This window comes from Mustela putorius, unplaced genomic scaffold (assembly GCF_011764305.1).
Source record: "Mustela putorius furo isolate JIRA1106 unplaced genomic scaffold, ASM1176430v1.1 tig00000129_pilon_pilon_pilon, whole genome shotgun sequence".
Classification (NCBI taxonomy): domain Eukaryota; kingdom Metazoa; phylum Chordata; class Mammalia; order Carnivora; family Mustelidae; genus Mustela; species Mustela putorius.
The window spans coordinates 42,635,478-42,651,205 of record NW_025421290.1 but is presented as its reverse complement, the minus strand read 5'-3'; the positions used below and the strand labels follow the sequence as shown (position 1 = coordinate 42,651,205).

The 15,728-nt window shown below is 37.8% G+C and overlaps 1 protein-coding gene across 3 annotated transcripts in view; it reads left to right on the top strand.

The window, feature by feature from the left end:
- BTBD7 (BTB domain containing 7) overlaps positions 1-15,728 on the top strand; it is an 80,240-nt gene that overhangs the window by 52,068 nt on the left and 12,444 nt on the right. For 2 of the 3 annotated variants that reach the window (XM_045073031.1, XM_004754789.3), the window contains exons 4-7: positions 5,760-5,968; positions 7,484-7,559; positions 10,945-11,105; positions 14,390-14,533. In XM_045073031.1, coding sequence (XP_044928966.1) covers positions 5,760-5,968; positions 7,484-7,559; positions 10,945-11,105; positions 14,390-14,533 — 590 coding nt within the window. The remainder of the gene's footprint in view (positions 1-5,759; positions 5,969-7,483; positions 7,560-10,944; positions 11,106-14,389; positions 14,534-15,728) is intronic. The other variant, XM_045073041.1, reaches the window with a different exon arrangement.

Here is a 15,728-nt window from a genome sequence, read left to right as displayed (position 1 = left end):
GACAAAGTCCTAAGAAGTTGACTTCATATTTCATCTGCCAACCTCACAATTGCTTCACTGAAAGTCTGCTACCTGAGTAGAATGCATGGCACCTATGAGCCCTTCAAGGTCTTGGCTACAGATGAGTTTTTCTTTTATAAGGAAATTGATAAAGGCTTTTGAATTCCTCCAGTAAAGGTACACGGTGTACTAGTCAGCCATTGCTGCGTAATAGCCAACTGGGGAATCTGAGTGGCATATGACACGAACATGTATTTCTCACAAACTTCCAGGTCAGGTAGAATTACAAATTTAAGTTTGCAGCACTGGGGTCATTCTGATTGCCACTGTGGTTTACCAGGGCTGGGTGACCCTGTTTCTGCTGCTGCTGGTTCTCTTCCTAGGGTCAACAAGCTAGCCACAGCATGTTCTTTCCCAGGGCAGTGGCAGAAGGCAAGAGGTCAAGCCTATTCCCAAAAAAGTACTTTTGACGCTTTTTGTCACAACATTTCGTTGGTCAAAGCCGATCTTATGGCCAGTTCCAAAGTCTTAGGGTGCAGATGTATACTGTGCCCATGGGTGTGGTGGGATCAGAGAGCTGGTGTTGCTGAATATGTACAGTAATCTGCCATATTTGGATAATACTCTTACACTCTATATTTCTAACTTCAAGAAGATAAAGTAGGGGCTCCTGGGTGACCCAGTCAGGTGCTAAACACCATAGTCTCAGCTCACGTCTCTATCTCAGGGTTGTGAGTTCGGGCCCTGTGTTGGGCTGCACCCTGGGCATGGAGCCTACTTAAAAAAATAATAAAAGTTAAAAAGATAATCATTCTGATTATGTATTTAATTGTCTTTAAAGAAGAGGATACTATTTTATGTCTAGTTAGAAAACAAATTCAGTAAACTCTAAGGAAATAGAAGAGGAAAAAACAACTCCCTCTGAGAGTTTATTAGTACCAAACGGGAGGAAACAAATTTGACTGTCCTGTACCCTGAAGCTGGCACAAGGGAAGGAATGGGATTCTAGACAGCAGTGCTCCCAAGAGTGTCTGTAATGGGGTAAGCACAGTTTCTGAAAGTAAGCATTTAGAAACTTCTTGGCACTTTGACATCATCACAATATTCAAGAAGTGTTTTTATTGGTTTCTACTGAAGTATTTGTACATGACAGGTTAGAAATTTATTTTTTAATAAAGATTTTTACTTATTTATTTGACAGAGAAGTAAACACCTACACTGCACTTAAGTGGACCCTTTGATTTATGCATTGACCTTGTGGTGTTTGGCTTAGTATCCCTTTGTCAGTAGGAATCCAACCGTCTTCGAAAATGTGCTGGTAACATTTTTGGGCCAACAAGACTGGTCCAAAATTTACCAAAGAAATGGCATTGTATGAAGTCTTTCTGCATCTTGCTTGCGGGCCTTTCCCTGCCAGCACCCCTTTGGCCTTGTTGCTCTGTGTACATTTTCATTCCCTTATCAATAACCTTGACAAAAGGCAAATTACCACTAATTGAAATCCCTACTGTAATATGAAAATACTATATTTGACAATATTAGATAAATCTCTTCTTAAAATATACCTTTCAGCATTCCAATTTTTTGCCTAATTGTTTTCCTTTCACATTTGTGAGTTAGTGTCAGTGTGTTTGGTATATTTATAAGGTGCTTTTCTGTTTATAAGAGGAGTGGCTGTAAGTGAAGAAGTTCTGATGAGCATTAATTCATAGGAGACATAAGTTTAGAGGAATAAAAAAGGGGGAGATTTTTCAGCAGAAGCGGAAGGCTATGTTTAGCTATATACAACTTGTCTTCTTCCTAGCTGTGTGAATTGAGCAAGCTCATTAATCTTTGTGAATCTTAGTTTTCTCATCTGTCAAATGGGAATAGTGGGGCGCCTGGATGGCTCAGTGGGTTAAGCCTCTGCCTTCGGCTCAGGGTCCTGGGATCAAGCCCCATGTCGGCTCTCTGCTCAGCGGGCAGCCTGCTTCCCCCCCCCTCTGCCTGCTTGTGATCTCTGTCTGTCAAATAAATAAATAAAAATCTTAAAAAATAATTTTTTTTTAAATGGGAATAGTAATACCACCTTCTTGGAATAGGAGTGCTGAAATTAAATATTCTAAGTCAAGTACAAACTTGGCACATAATAAGTTTTAAAAGTGTTAGCTGTTTTTTTTTTGTTTTTTTTTTTTTTTTTCAATTGATTAGCCTACTAGATGTCAGGCATCGGAGAATGACAGAAGGTAGGGCCTCTACCCCAAAGGAGCTCTCAGTCTGGTAGAGGATTCAGACAGATATTGAAGAAATATAAAATAGTATGAGAGTTTATTGCTGTTATTTATTATTATTATTATTTATTATTTATCTTCTATTAAGGCAGAAATAGGGCAGCCTTTTTAAGAGGAACACACCTGACCTAGGCTTTGGGGAACAAGATGAAGGTAGAGTTTTGAAAGAACCTGTGTCTAAGCAAGTCTAAAAAATGTGGATGAGTTAAGAAGGAGAATTAAGAGCATTTCAGAAAAATGGAACAACTTATGCAAAGGCCTGGAGGTGAGAGTTTGGTGGAACTCTAGGAAATGCTAAGTAATGAATGCAGTGTAGAATATGAACAGGAATGGGGCTAGAGAAGTTGGCAATGGCCAGACCATCAAGAATATGTAGTTTGGATTTTATCTTGAAGTTATTTGCAAGCTATTGAATAATTTGTTACATATATAATCTAATTTACATTTTAAAAGATCATCTGGCAACAGTATGGAGAACAGATTGGAAGGGAGAAAGATGGGAACTTTCTGAGGCTATTTCAGTGATGCGGGGTTTAGAAAGTATCAGATTCTGAAATGGGGAGGTGGTAGAGATTCAGTGGAGGGGATTTATTTAAAACAAGAATAGAATGAACAGCATTTGATGGTGATTGGAGAGAAAGAATCTTGAGGAGAAAGAATCACTGTTAAGTACTAAGATTTCTGGCTTTGAAAGGAAGAGGATTCTTCTCTAAATCGGGGATTAAAAAGGTGGGGGTGGGGTGGGGTGGGCATGGGGGAGTGTACTAGATTTCCCAGAGGAAACAAATTGATTTGCCTTTAAGAGGTCTGCAGAATATCCCCGTGGAACTCTCCAGTGGGAAGTTGACGGAATGAGTCTGGGAGTCAGGAGAGAGCTCTGGGTTAGAACTGTGCATAGACGTTTTTATTGTTAAGTTGATTTAAGTAATCTTCTGTACCCCAGGTGAGCCTCAAATTCACAACCCAAGATTAAGAGTCCCATGCTTTTCTGACTGAGCCAGCCAGGCACCCTGGAACTGTATATAGATTTGAAAGTCATGAGGATGGTTTGGGAGTTAAAGCCTTGGGGGGGCAGATGATATCACCCAGGAAAGTGTGTGGTAAAAAGAGCATTGTATTCACAGCTCTTGGCAAGTAGATACTGCAGAATGTTTGAACAAATGAAGAGTGTCAAGGGTACTCATTTAATCTTATGTTAATCATTTAAATCTTGTAACAACCCAGAGTTAGGAGTATAAACCCAGTTTTACAAATGAGAACATTTCAGGCTCAAAGAGGCAAAGGATTTGTCCAAAATGACTTTGCTTCTAAGTGGCCAAGGTGGGATTTTGAGTCCGATCTATCTTGATTGCAAAGCCTACTTTTTCCTATCACTTCTCACTTCTTTGAAAACTTTTCAGGAATTTAAATATATGATGTTATTAATTCTCCTTCTTTCCCTCTGCCAATATCCTGGTTTCGTAGGATTGTGATACATCCTTTTCAATAAACCACCTTTTCTCTAACTTCCCTTTCTTCATGCCCAAACTCATCTATCAGATTGCCTCTCCTGACGGATTGACTCATTCTCCTCACCTCTAGTCCAGGGCCTGCTTTCAAGCAGCAGAATGACCCAGGTCTTCCTCTGGCCGCTGGCATGCGAGGCTCACCATAAAATCGTGAGAGCGGTTTACAGTTTTTCCATTTCTCTCACTCCTCGTCAGCACGTACTCACTTCTTTGGGTGTTGTTTACACGCGGAGTCCATTGTGGTGATCTCAGTGTTCCTTATCGGGATCTCAGGTGAATGTTGAGATTAAGGAAATTAATCTTTTATGTTTAGATTAAATTACTCTCACATTGATACTCTGTTACCGCTTTTCTTTTTTTTTTTTTTTTTTTTAAAGATTTATTTATTCATTTGATAGAGATAGATCACAAGTAGACAGAGAGGCAGGCAGAGAGAGAGGAAGGGAAGCAGGCTCCCCGCCAAGCAGAGAGCCTGATGTGGGACTCGATCCCAGGACCCTGAGATCATGACCTGAGCCGAAGGCAGCGGCCTAACCCACTGAGCCACCCAGGCGCCCTGTTACCGCTTTTCTAAAAAATGATTTTATCTTTGTGGGGCACCTGGGTGGCTCAGTGGGTTAAGCCTCTGCCTTCGGCTCAGGTCATGATCTCAGGACCTTGGGATCAAGTCCCATGTTGGGCACTCCGCTTGGCAGGGAGCCTACTTCCCCCTTTCCCTCTGCCTGCCTCTCTGCCTACTTGTGATCTCTCTCTCTCTCTCTCTGTCAAATGGATAAATAAAATCTTTTTTAAAGGGAAGATTTTATCTTTGTGATGGAAGCAGCTTGAACACTATCTGACGTCAGCTCCATATCCAGCGTAGGGGTTCTTGGTACTCTATCCCTTAGGTGATGAGCCAGCCTTTGTGCCTGTATTTTTCTGGAAGGATCCTTTTTTTTTTTTTTTTTGAGGGACAAGAGGAGAACAAATCTAATTGTTAGAAATGTCTTAATATTGAGGCAAAATCCCTCTTCTTTCAATATCCATTTAACATCCAGGACCTGCCCTTGGAACAACAGGGAAGTCCGTCCTCTCTCCTCTGCCTCATGAAGGTCTGTCAGACATTTAAAGATAGCACCTATGTCTTCCCTCAGGTTTCTCTTACATAAGCCAAGTAATCTTGGTTGCTCGGAGCTTTTCTCCTCTGTGACAGGTCTCAGACTCCCTACTGTTCTTTTGCCCTCTTCTGAGAATCCTGGCGTTTGTCAATGCCCCATCTAAAACATGGGGCCCAGACAGAACACAGCATCCCACGGGACATCAGTGCCACATTGTTCCATTGGTCAAGACTCTGTGCTTGAATCTGAAAAGCTTGAGCTTGCTTCAGCCCTACAGCAGCCATGTCACAGTTTGCATCCGTCCAGCTCAAGCGCCCGGGTATCATTGTTACGCAACCTGTGGTTAAGTTAGCTCTCGTATCTTCTTCTGTGAAGTTGATTTTCTTCCACTGAGATACAGAACTTTCTGATTTTCCTGGTTCTATTTCACCTTCGTTTTCCACCCATCCATTGAGCTGGTCCTGATCATGTCATCCAGTGTGTCATGAACTGTGTTTTCCATCTTTAGCCTTTCTCTGACTGGCCAGTTCTCACAACTGTGTCATTTCTACCTTCTCTTTGCCTTGTGGTCCACTGCTCTCCACTATCGTGTCTTACTTAAATTGTTGGATTTGTACAGATACTTGTTTTCTTAAACAGTTGTGAGGATTCTCTGCCCCTTTCTATGGATCTGTCTCTACTGAACAGCAGATTTCCTGTAGATGTCATAGTCTGTTGTTACCTGCTGTTACCCCGTCCCTTCAGGTCTTGGTGATTTCCATGAAATTTATTTATCTCCTTGTTCTTGTTTATTACTGCTACTTTTAAGCACAGTGTCTAACGTACCGATGTTCCATAAGTATTATTTATGACTAATCTTAAGAAGTATTTACCTTCTCTTTTAGGCTGTGAGGATATCATTGCTGAGAACATCTCACTAGATACCTTAATTGCCATCCTCAAGTGGAGCTCTCATCCGTATGGCTCTAAATGGGTGCATCGACAAGCTTTACATTTCCTCTGTGAGGAATTTTCCCAGGTCATGACTTCGGATGTTTTTTATGAACTCAGCAAAGACCATCTGCTCACTGCTATCCAGTCTGACTACCTACAGGTAATCATTTCTACAGCTGTCAGATTCACTGCCATCCATGTGTGCACTGGGAAACCCACCTACACTCTTTTATTCTCCCATTTGGGAGATCAGCCCACCCAGGGATGCCCTCTTCAGATTTGTACAGGAAAAGCTTTCTGGCCCTCTGGCCCTTCATGCACCTGCTGCTATGACTCAACATTGTGAACAAGCCCAGGTCCCAGCCAGCTACACCAAAGGGGTTGGGGCAGTAAATAAATATACCAGTAGGCAAGGTCAGAAGCATATCCCAACAGAGATTGTCTTGGCTTCCATTAATTGACTATAACAATTTCTTGTTTTGCGTGGATTGTCAGATACTTAGACTGTAGACAGTAGCTTAAGCAGCACAAAGTAAGAATAGTATTCAATTTCTAATCTACTCAAATGCTTATAAAAACTCAGTGTGTTTGTCTTATCAGAATATAATACTGTTTTAAACTAATTTTTAATCCGTAGTTGTTAGCAACTTCTTCTGTCATTGACTTATATGTCAATCTAATTTGGTAATTTAAAAACAATAAATTTAAAATATTACAAAAAATACTTTCAAGTAATATATGCTCAAGTTTAATTAGTTTGCCATTGGTTTTATGAATTTTATGGCAAAAACTATACAACAGTTTTAATGTTACAAAAACATAAACCCTTTGAGTCATTACCTATTTCTGTTTATACTAGGAAAATAATAAAATGTTTCCATCCCAATGAGAAATTCAGCGAAGAGTTAAATAATCCACTTAGCATCTGTGCTTTGATTGCAGTACAAATGTTGTTGTAATTGGATTTGATTTATTTAGGATCTCTGTTCATTAACCTCGTTTCATTGTCCTGATCCAGACGGAGTGCATTATGGGGGTTAGGATTTGTCAGTTCTCTCAGATTATTGTCTTTAGAAAGCTTTGCATTTCTATTTAGAAAGTAAAAGCCTTGGAGAGCAGCCTAGATTTGCACTGAGATTTTCAGTAAAGTACAAAGAAATGAAGGGCACCTTGCCATTTCACAGACTGCTGGAAGGGCCCTTCACCAGTCAGTAGCATACATTGTGCAGAGTGTAGTGTCTCTGCCAAAACAAGTTGCTATACCTGTGTTTTCTGTTCCTGCAGGAGATTGTAATCACTAGGTATCTATATACTTTTATTTACATCGATTTATCTCTACCTTGTCCCAGGAAGAATTTAAGGCACCTGTATAGAGACCATATAGTAGAATAAAATAAGTTTAAAATAGGTAAAGAGAATAGGAAAAAGAAAAAATAAAGGTGAAAACAAGAATAAAAAATTTAGTTGGTGCTGAGAGATGGGTTATTGGACACATACGAAGTGGTCGTGTGTTCGCTGCTGGTGGGCTGCAGCTTTTGTGGAACATCTCAGCCAGCCAGTGGAGAGGAAAAGGTGTTGGGTTGCACACTGCATGTACATTATGACCTAGGAAAAGTGAGTAATGAAATTTGCCATTTGTCTAATTTCACTAAAATTAAGCCATTTCTTATTCTAGGCAAGTGAACAAGATATCCTTAAGTATCTGATTAAATGGGGTGAGCATCAGTTGATGAAAAGAATAGCTGACAGAGGTAAGCTCCCAAAGTTAGCTTGTACTGTAAGTTTTTTGTCCGGAGACATGCTGTGCGTCCATCTCAACAATAACCACTATGGCCTGGTGAGAACAGAAATTTTCACAGTCCATAACATCCTTTAGTGGAAAAGGTATACTTTGTTAGAAATAAGTATACCAGAAAATTCTATTTTACAACTTTAAAAGGGTACTTTTCATGTTATCTATGTGCTTAATAATGTTTACTGATTTATAGAAGTATTAGAATGAAATTTTTCATTCAATGATTTTCATTTAAAGCGTATTTTTGATGGAAATGCTTAGGAATTAGGTAGTGGTGATGTACATATAACATTTTAAATATACTAGAAGTCACTGACTAAATTGTACATTTTAAAATGGTTAAAATGAGGGGTGCCTGGGTGGCTTAGTGGGTTAAGCCGCTGCCTTCCGCTCAGGTCATAATCTCAGGGTCCTGGGATCAAGTCCCACATCGGGCTCTCTGCTCAGCAGGGAGCCTGCTTCCCTCTCTCTCTCTCTCTCTGCCTGCCTCTCCACCTACTTGTGATCTCTCTCTGTCAAATAAATAAATAAAATCTTTTAAAATAAATAAATAAATAAAATGGTTAAAATGATGAGGTTTATGTTATGTCAATTTTACCTCAATTAAAAAATATATGACTAGTAACCCCCCCCAAAAAGCCCATTTGTTTATTTTTAAATTTTGTGAAAGGTAAAGGAAAAATAATGCTTTTGAATGACTTCCAACTGGGGATATTGCAGAAGAGGTGGAGACTGATCTTATAATGCTCCTTCCCTCATAGAATGTTGTGTTCCTCCATACAGCAAGCCCAAATCAAAACATTTCTTTTCAAAACATTTTAATCAGAAAAATTAAATACAGGTTTTCCTTTCCTGTCATTCTTTGATTGCTTTTTAGATCTGTTTTACATATCATGAAGCTCACCTATTTAAAGGGTTCAAGTCAATGATGAATTTTTAGTGCATTTATTGAGTTCTGTCACATTTCAAGATAATAAAAATTTCAAGCTAAACCTGCCTTTCAAAACATCTAATTTCTCCTGCTAATTTATTTCTCCATGGCCTACAAAAAAAGCTTTTAGCAGTTCTCAGATGTGAATTGTTTTTAATATTAAAGCCACTGATGTTAATTTGGGACTTTTTCAAATGCCAGTGTACCATCTATCCATATTTGCAGATTCTGTATTTGCAAATTCACCTACCTGCTAAAATTTACTTCCACCCCCCTCCAAATCAGTACCCACATTATTTTCATGGTCCATTGCAGACATGTTCAGAATGACAAAAAAAATATTTGAGTCCCCTGATGCACGTGTTCTCAACTTCAGGTGGAACAGGGTGACAGTCTGCCTTCTTATATCAGTTCTCATACTGCAAACAAGTGTCCTTTTCAGTCCATTCAAAATAGTGTCATGTTTTTCATATTTTATGGGTTTGGTTTTTTTTGTTTGGTTTTTTGCTTTTGGGTTTTTTTGTTTTGTTTTTTTGGGGGGATCTTACTGATCAAACTGGCCTCCCATTATAACTTTTAGTTCTGTATGATATTTCCAAGCACAGGAAGGTTGTGATGTCCCTTACACAGAAACTAGGAGTTAAGTAAGCTTATTCAGATAAGAGTAACAAGTGCTGGGCGCCTGGATGGCTCAGTGGATTAAGCCGCTGCCTTCGGCTCAGTTCATGATCTCAGGGTCCTGGGATCGAGCCCCGCATCGGGCTCTCTGCTCGACGGGGAGCTTGCTTCCCCCTCTCTCTCTGCCTGCTTGTCATCTCTCTCTCTGTCAAATAAATAAATAAAATCTTTAAAAAAAAAAAAAAAGAGTGACAGTTCTGTTAGCTATGAGTGCAGTGTTCGTGAATTAACAGTATATAGTAATAAGGTGTCTTTAAACAGAAACACATAAAACAAGGTTATGTCTTGATAGGCTGATAAAACTGTCGTGACCAGAAGCTCACAGGAGCCTAACCCTGTGTTTCTCATAGGAACAGTGGTTCAGTATTTGCTAATGGTTTATACTGACCTTATGGAATAGGACTATTCCAAGAATTAATTGTATATAATGCTGCATAGGCCATAGGCTTGTTCACTGATGTAAGGTTGGTAATGAGGGAGTGTCATTTTTATTTTGGGCAAATAATGAGCATCCTTGATAAGATTTCCCTTAAAATATATAGTTTCCTGATGGGATTAGAACAGAAGGCTCTTCCCCAGGGTTGAGGAGGAACTGAAGCACCTCAGGCTACGCTTTTTTGTCACCTTCATAAAAAGGTTCTGCCCTAACCTGTTACATATTTGGAAGTTTTATGTAAGATTTCATTTGAAAACAGGATGCCACTATTTTAAGGGGAAAATTTTTTTGAAAAGCAGCGCTTTGTGTAAGTATGAAGCCAAATCATAGCAAAGCAAGAGAAAATTACCCTTTTCCACATGCTTGCAATAATTTTGTCTTGAATGATGCCAGAAAAAGCTTAGCTTCTCAAAAAAAACAATTATTTCTTCTCTCTCTCTCTCCATGTGTCTATCACATGATTTAAGGGAAATGCCTATTTGCCTATAGAGTGCTTGCAAAAAATATAGCACTTATATTTAGGAATTTAAAGATTTTTTTTTTTTAAGAAAAAAAATACAGCAAAAAAATAATATATATATATAGCCCCTAGATTATAGATATGATTAAAGGTTCCCAAAATTTTAGTAATTTCTCTTTTCCACTCAGTGTTTATAAGCTTATATGTATCAGATCTTCTTTCACTGATACCTAATGAAGAAAACCTTTACTCTCTGCCCTAGACAGTGGGAATATATTGCATGTCAGAGATCTAAGTGTTCAGTTTTATGCAGCAACAATCCCATATTATAGAAATTTAGAGGACTATCACAAAAAGTTAAATACAGTACACATTAAGTTTTGCTGCTTGAGATACCAGGTAATTAGTATCTTACTAAATTGCTGGTAAACATGGTAGCCTAGTGAGTATACTGATAACACACAGTAACTAATGCCACTTGCTCTGTAATGCCTTAATTGTACTAAAAACTGGTCACAGCAGTTAGAAAGCTTAAGAAGCCTTTAGTCAAACTAGATTTTAATAGATTGTCATCTTTTCTCCTTTGAGTTAGTATGTGGAAAAGAATTCTTTATTTTTTAATGCAAAACAATCAAAAAAAAGTTATCCTACTGTTGATATCATGCTTTGTCTTTGTCAAAGAAGATCTTTAGTAAGTAAACTTAAGACACAAAAATAATTTATAATCCTTTTTAAAGCAGATGTACTTAAGTATATAGCATGTTACCAAAAGTGTACTAGAGAAAAAAGTTTGAAAATTTGGATTTGGTTGAAGACTTTTGTTTTCTGTCTCATAGAGCCAAACTTGCTGAGTGGCACTGCCCATAGTGTGAACAGAAGAGGCATAAAAAGACGAGACCTAGACATCGAAGAGCTTAGAGAGATCCTTTCTTCTCTCTTACCATTTGTGCGAATTGAACACATCTTACCTATTAACAGTGAAGTCCTAAGTGATGCAGTAAGTGCCTTTCTTCATTTATCTCTCACTAAAAGATAATGCACCAAAATGTACAGGTTTATCTTTTTTTTTTTTAATCATTGTACATAATTTCTACTAATAGAGTACTGTAAAATGTGAAGTCCATGAGGACAGAGACAGATCTGTGTTCTGGGCCATGCTGTGCTGATCACTGGCCCAAGTAAAGGTCCGGTGAGTGAGAGTTCAGTGGGTATAGCATCTTAACTTTTGCAAGAAGATCATCTAGGGGGGGTCACTTCAGCCACTTTTCAGTGAGATCAAGTAGATCCTATTCAAAAAGGAAAGGGTGGAGATTACCTCTGGAGACTTTTCAAACACAGCAATAAGTCAGCAAAAAAGGAGATTGGTTCAATGTGAAAAGGGTGACTGAATCTTATGATCGCATTTCAGTTAAAAATTAATGGAGCTGATTATATTACGTTCATAGTTTTGTCAAGTGAATTTTTTAAGCTAATAGAATTCTTCAATTAATGGATGCAAAAAATAAATATATAAGTATTATTTCTACACGTATTGGTTTATAACTTTAAAGCAATGCTTATAGACATCATCATAGTTTTTTTAGCTGCTCAGAAACATAAGTCATCTGGAGTGCTGTGAAGTGTGTAAACCTGGCGATTCACAGACCTGTACCCCTGGGGATAAAAATATATGTTTATAAAAAATAAAAAATTTAAAAAAAAAAAAGAAACATAAGTCTTCTGGAAAAAACTGGATAAGAATTTTTTCATTGTGTACAAGTGCTTTATTTATGTATTTGTTTATTTTCTCTCCAAGTTTTTGTTGAAATTCCACTTAGTTAAAGTACAGTGTAATATTCATTTCAGGTGGGGAATTTCATGATTCATCACTTAAATACAACACCCAGTGCTCCTGGCAAGTGCATTCCTTAATCCCCAGCACCTGCTTCACCCATCCCCCATCTTAACTCCCTGCTGGTAACCATTAGTTTGTTCTCTGTAGTTAAGAGTCTGTTTCTTGGTTTTCTTCCCCACCGCCCCCCCACCGCCAGTGTTCATTTGTTTGTTTGATAAGAATCTTTTTTAAGTTCTCTAAAGAGAACATAATGAAGGAAGGATAACTCTTCCAGAATTTAAAATATATTTTAAGGGGCATCTGAGTGGCACAATCGGTTAAGTGTCTGCCTTCTGCTCAGGTCATGATCCTGGGGTCCTGGGATCGAGCCCCACTTTGGGCTCCCTGCTCAGCAGAGAGCCTGCTTTTCCCTTTCCCTCTGCCTCTCTCCCTGCTTGTGCTCTCTTGCTCAATCTCTCAAATAAAATCTTTAAAATGTATTTTAAAACTCTAGGGATGTCTGAGCCTGTCTGGCTCAGTTGGTTAAGTACACAATTCTTGATCTCAGGGTCCTGAGTTCAGACCCCCATGTTGGGCCTAGAGCTTGCTTTAAAAAAAAAAAAAACAAACCAAAAGCCACTACTCTAACTTGTAATGCTAGCAAAACAGGCAAGACAAAATAGCCCAGAAAAAGACCCTTATTAATTATATAAGAATTAAACATTTAATAATCTGTCAGAAATCAGTGAATCATTGTGGTGCTGGACTAACTGGTGAGCTGAGGGAATTTCTTTAAAGTTAAACCTTCATTTCACTTGCACCCAAAATTAATCCTGTTAGATTACAGAATTAAATATTAAGTTGAAACATGGAAGAAGTAGACGAAAATAATTAAATATTTATTATACTTCTGATTAGAAAAAATGTTCAGTTTAACTAGTAATCACACAGACCAAAGAAGGCAAAACAAAGCCGTAAGTTACTATTTTTTTCACCTATTAAGTCAGTATTTTTTGAAATAATACTACCACCCCATAGGGAAACTATAACTGATACATTAGTAGCATAGTCCTTAAATATTTGGAAACCACTTAAATGTGTAACAACAGAAAAAATAAACTAAACTATAGTACAACTACTCAACAGAATATTTTGCTGCCCTGAACAGTGGTTATAAAGGCTAATATAGCACCACAAAAAATGCTAATGATAGAATATAATTTCAGAAAGAAGAATACAAAATAATGCATTTTTATGTGCTCTAGAATTCAATTATGTAAAAATCCATTTGAAAAAGACTGGCAGGAAATATATATAAGCATTATTACAGTTGGAGTAGATTAGAGTTGGGAGTTTTTCTCTGTTTTCTAAATACTATCTAATGCTGTATTTTATTAGTTAAAAACAATTTTAACTGGGTGCCTGGGTGGCTCAGTTGGTTAAGCATCTGCCTTTGGCTCAGGTTCTGGGATCGAGCCCTTCCACATCAGGCTCCGTGCTTAGCGGGTAGCCTGCTTCTCCCTCTCCCTCTGCCCCTCCCTACTGCTTGTTTGTGCACACATGAGATTTCTCTCTCTCATGCTCTCTCTCAAATAAATAAGTAAAATCTTTTAAAAAACAAAACCTGGAACACAAACCTAATTGAGCCCTGAATTTGGTTTAGAAAAATAATTTAGAACTTTGGTTTAGTAGACTTAGAAAATACATATCTCTGTTCTTAATTCCATGGTTCACCCAGAAGTCCCCAGTGAAAGTTTGCTAATAATGGCTGTTAAGCATAAAACACTCTTGGTGTGTGGTACATGCTGAGTGCATTACCTGCATTACCATCATTAATCCTTAGAACCACCTAAACAAGCTGTAGGTGCTTGCTTTATTTTCTCCTAGCACAGACAAGAAAACAACAGGGCCACCACATTTAGTTAGTCATGCTGCGTCCCGTCTCCAGGGCCATCTGGGAGCCCTTAAAGTGAGGTCCAGATAAAAGGACATGTCCATGGTCACGTGGCTGTTAAATGGGAATTAGGGATTTGTGTCCCATTTGCTTCCCCTAAAGCTCCTTGTCCCTAACGACCAGGCAGACAGCCTGCATCCTTGTACTATAGATACAGGCCCAAGATGTTCTTGTTTTGTCTCGGGTGGAGATGGAATCTGTTTCTAGATGAGTAAGGGAAAAAAATAGAAATTGGTTTTCATTAAAAGTTCTGAAAACTAGTCCAACTCATTCTATTTTTAATTACTATAGCTCTTGTTTTAAAAGTATCATTCCTCTGTATAGAGGAAAGTGGTGAATTATAGTACCTTTTTATTGCTGAATCCTTTAAATATTCTTAAACATTTGGAGTACTTTGAAATTTCACATATATTCCTAAATTTTCATGATTTATAGGTATAGTTTTTTTTTTATCTTAGTAGTAACCTAGGTCTACACAAATCTCTAGTTCATCTAAAAAATAATTTTTTTCAAGATGAAAAGAGGCTTGATTAGTACTCCTCCATCGGATATGCTTCCTGCAACAGAAGGTGGAAAATCAAATGCCTGGTTACGGCAAAAAAATGCTGGAATATATGTTCGTCCTCGACTGTTCTCTCCCTATGTGGAGGAAGCAAAGGTAACGAAAATCATTTTAAGATATTAGAGTACATTTTACAAACTATAAGCACAAAGATACTCATTTTGGTATTGTAAACATATTTAGAAATTGCCTAAATACCCAGTAATAGGGAAAGTGAAAGTAAACTCTAGTTCAACTACTCACCGGAGTAGTTGTCTGAAATGTTTAATTATCAAGCATGTTCTTAGAACTTAGGTCATGTTGAATTGCATTTTACATTTTTCTCCTCTTAGTTGCATTGCAAATTGTTAATTTGGGAAAAAAAAATAAATTTTACTGAAATAATAGTATTTCGTGATCTTCAAGATGGGAAAAATGTTCTGAAAGAAGATTGCACACATTTTGTCTTTCTTAAAGTAGAGAAATGACATGGTTTCTTATAATGTGTTTCTGTAATGGCTGATCGTTGGAAGTTATGTTTAGTTTTAGAATAAGTGCACAAAACTAAGATAAAATTTCAGGCTTGTTAAGTAAATTGTATATTATAATACGAAGAACTCCAAGAAAATATGGTAATGTGAAAATGGAATCTGTGATGTTTATTAGCTGTATCTGGCCATTAGAACTTTGGGATGGCCTTTTGAGGAACTGACTAACTCTTTGAAAGTCAGAAATCACCATTAAGTTTAATGAAACAAATTAACGGCAAAACATTGTGTTTCGGTATAGAATTAAGTTACCTTAATTTTTTTCTCATTTTGATTGTCAGAGCCTAGGAGAGGCCTTTACCAAAGGCTTCTGGTGATAAAAGGTTTGTAATAAATGACCCTGTATTCTGCTCCCTCAGAATGGGGCAGCCGGGAGCTAATCAAATACTCCTCCTGGGACTTCCCTATTCCCTGACAGCTGACCCCAGATTTAAGTAGAAAATTGCCCCCGGGAAATGTGGGAAAGATTTATACATTACATCATTTTGGCCACCCTGTGGTTTGTTGAGATTCATCTGAAACTAACTTAACAATTGGGTTTATATATAGCTCTGTTGAATTTAAAATTGATCTTCAGTATTTTGTATTTTGAGCATTTCTTGCTGGATCTGATATTTAGCAATGTACAGATTGTTTTTATAGTAACTTTAGGTATAATTTCCTTCTGACTAATTTTATACCTTCCTTCAAATTTCGAATATTTTAATTAAAAGCAAACAATTGGAAGATGTTTATTTCTTTCCAAAGATGATACAGAAAGATTC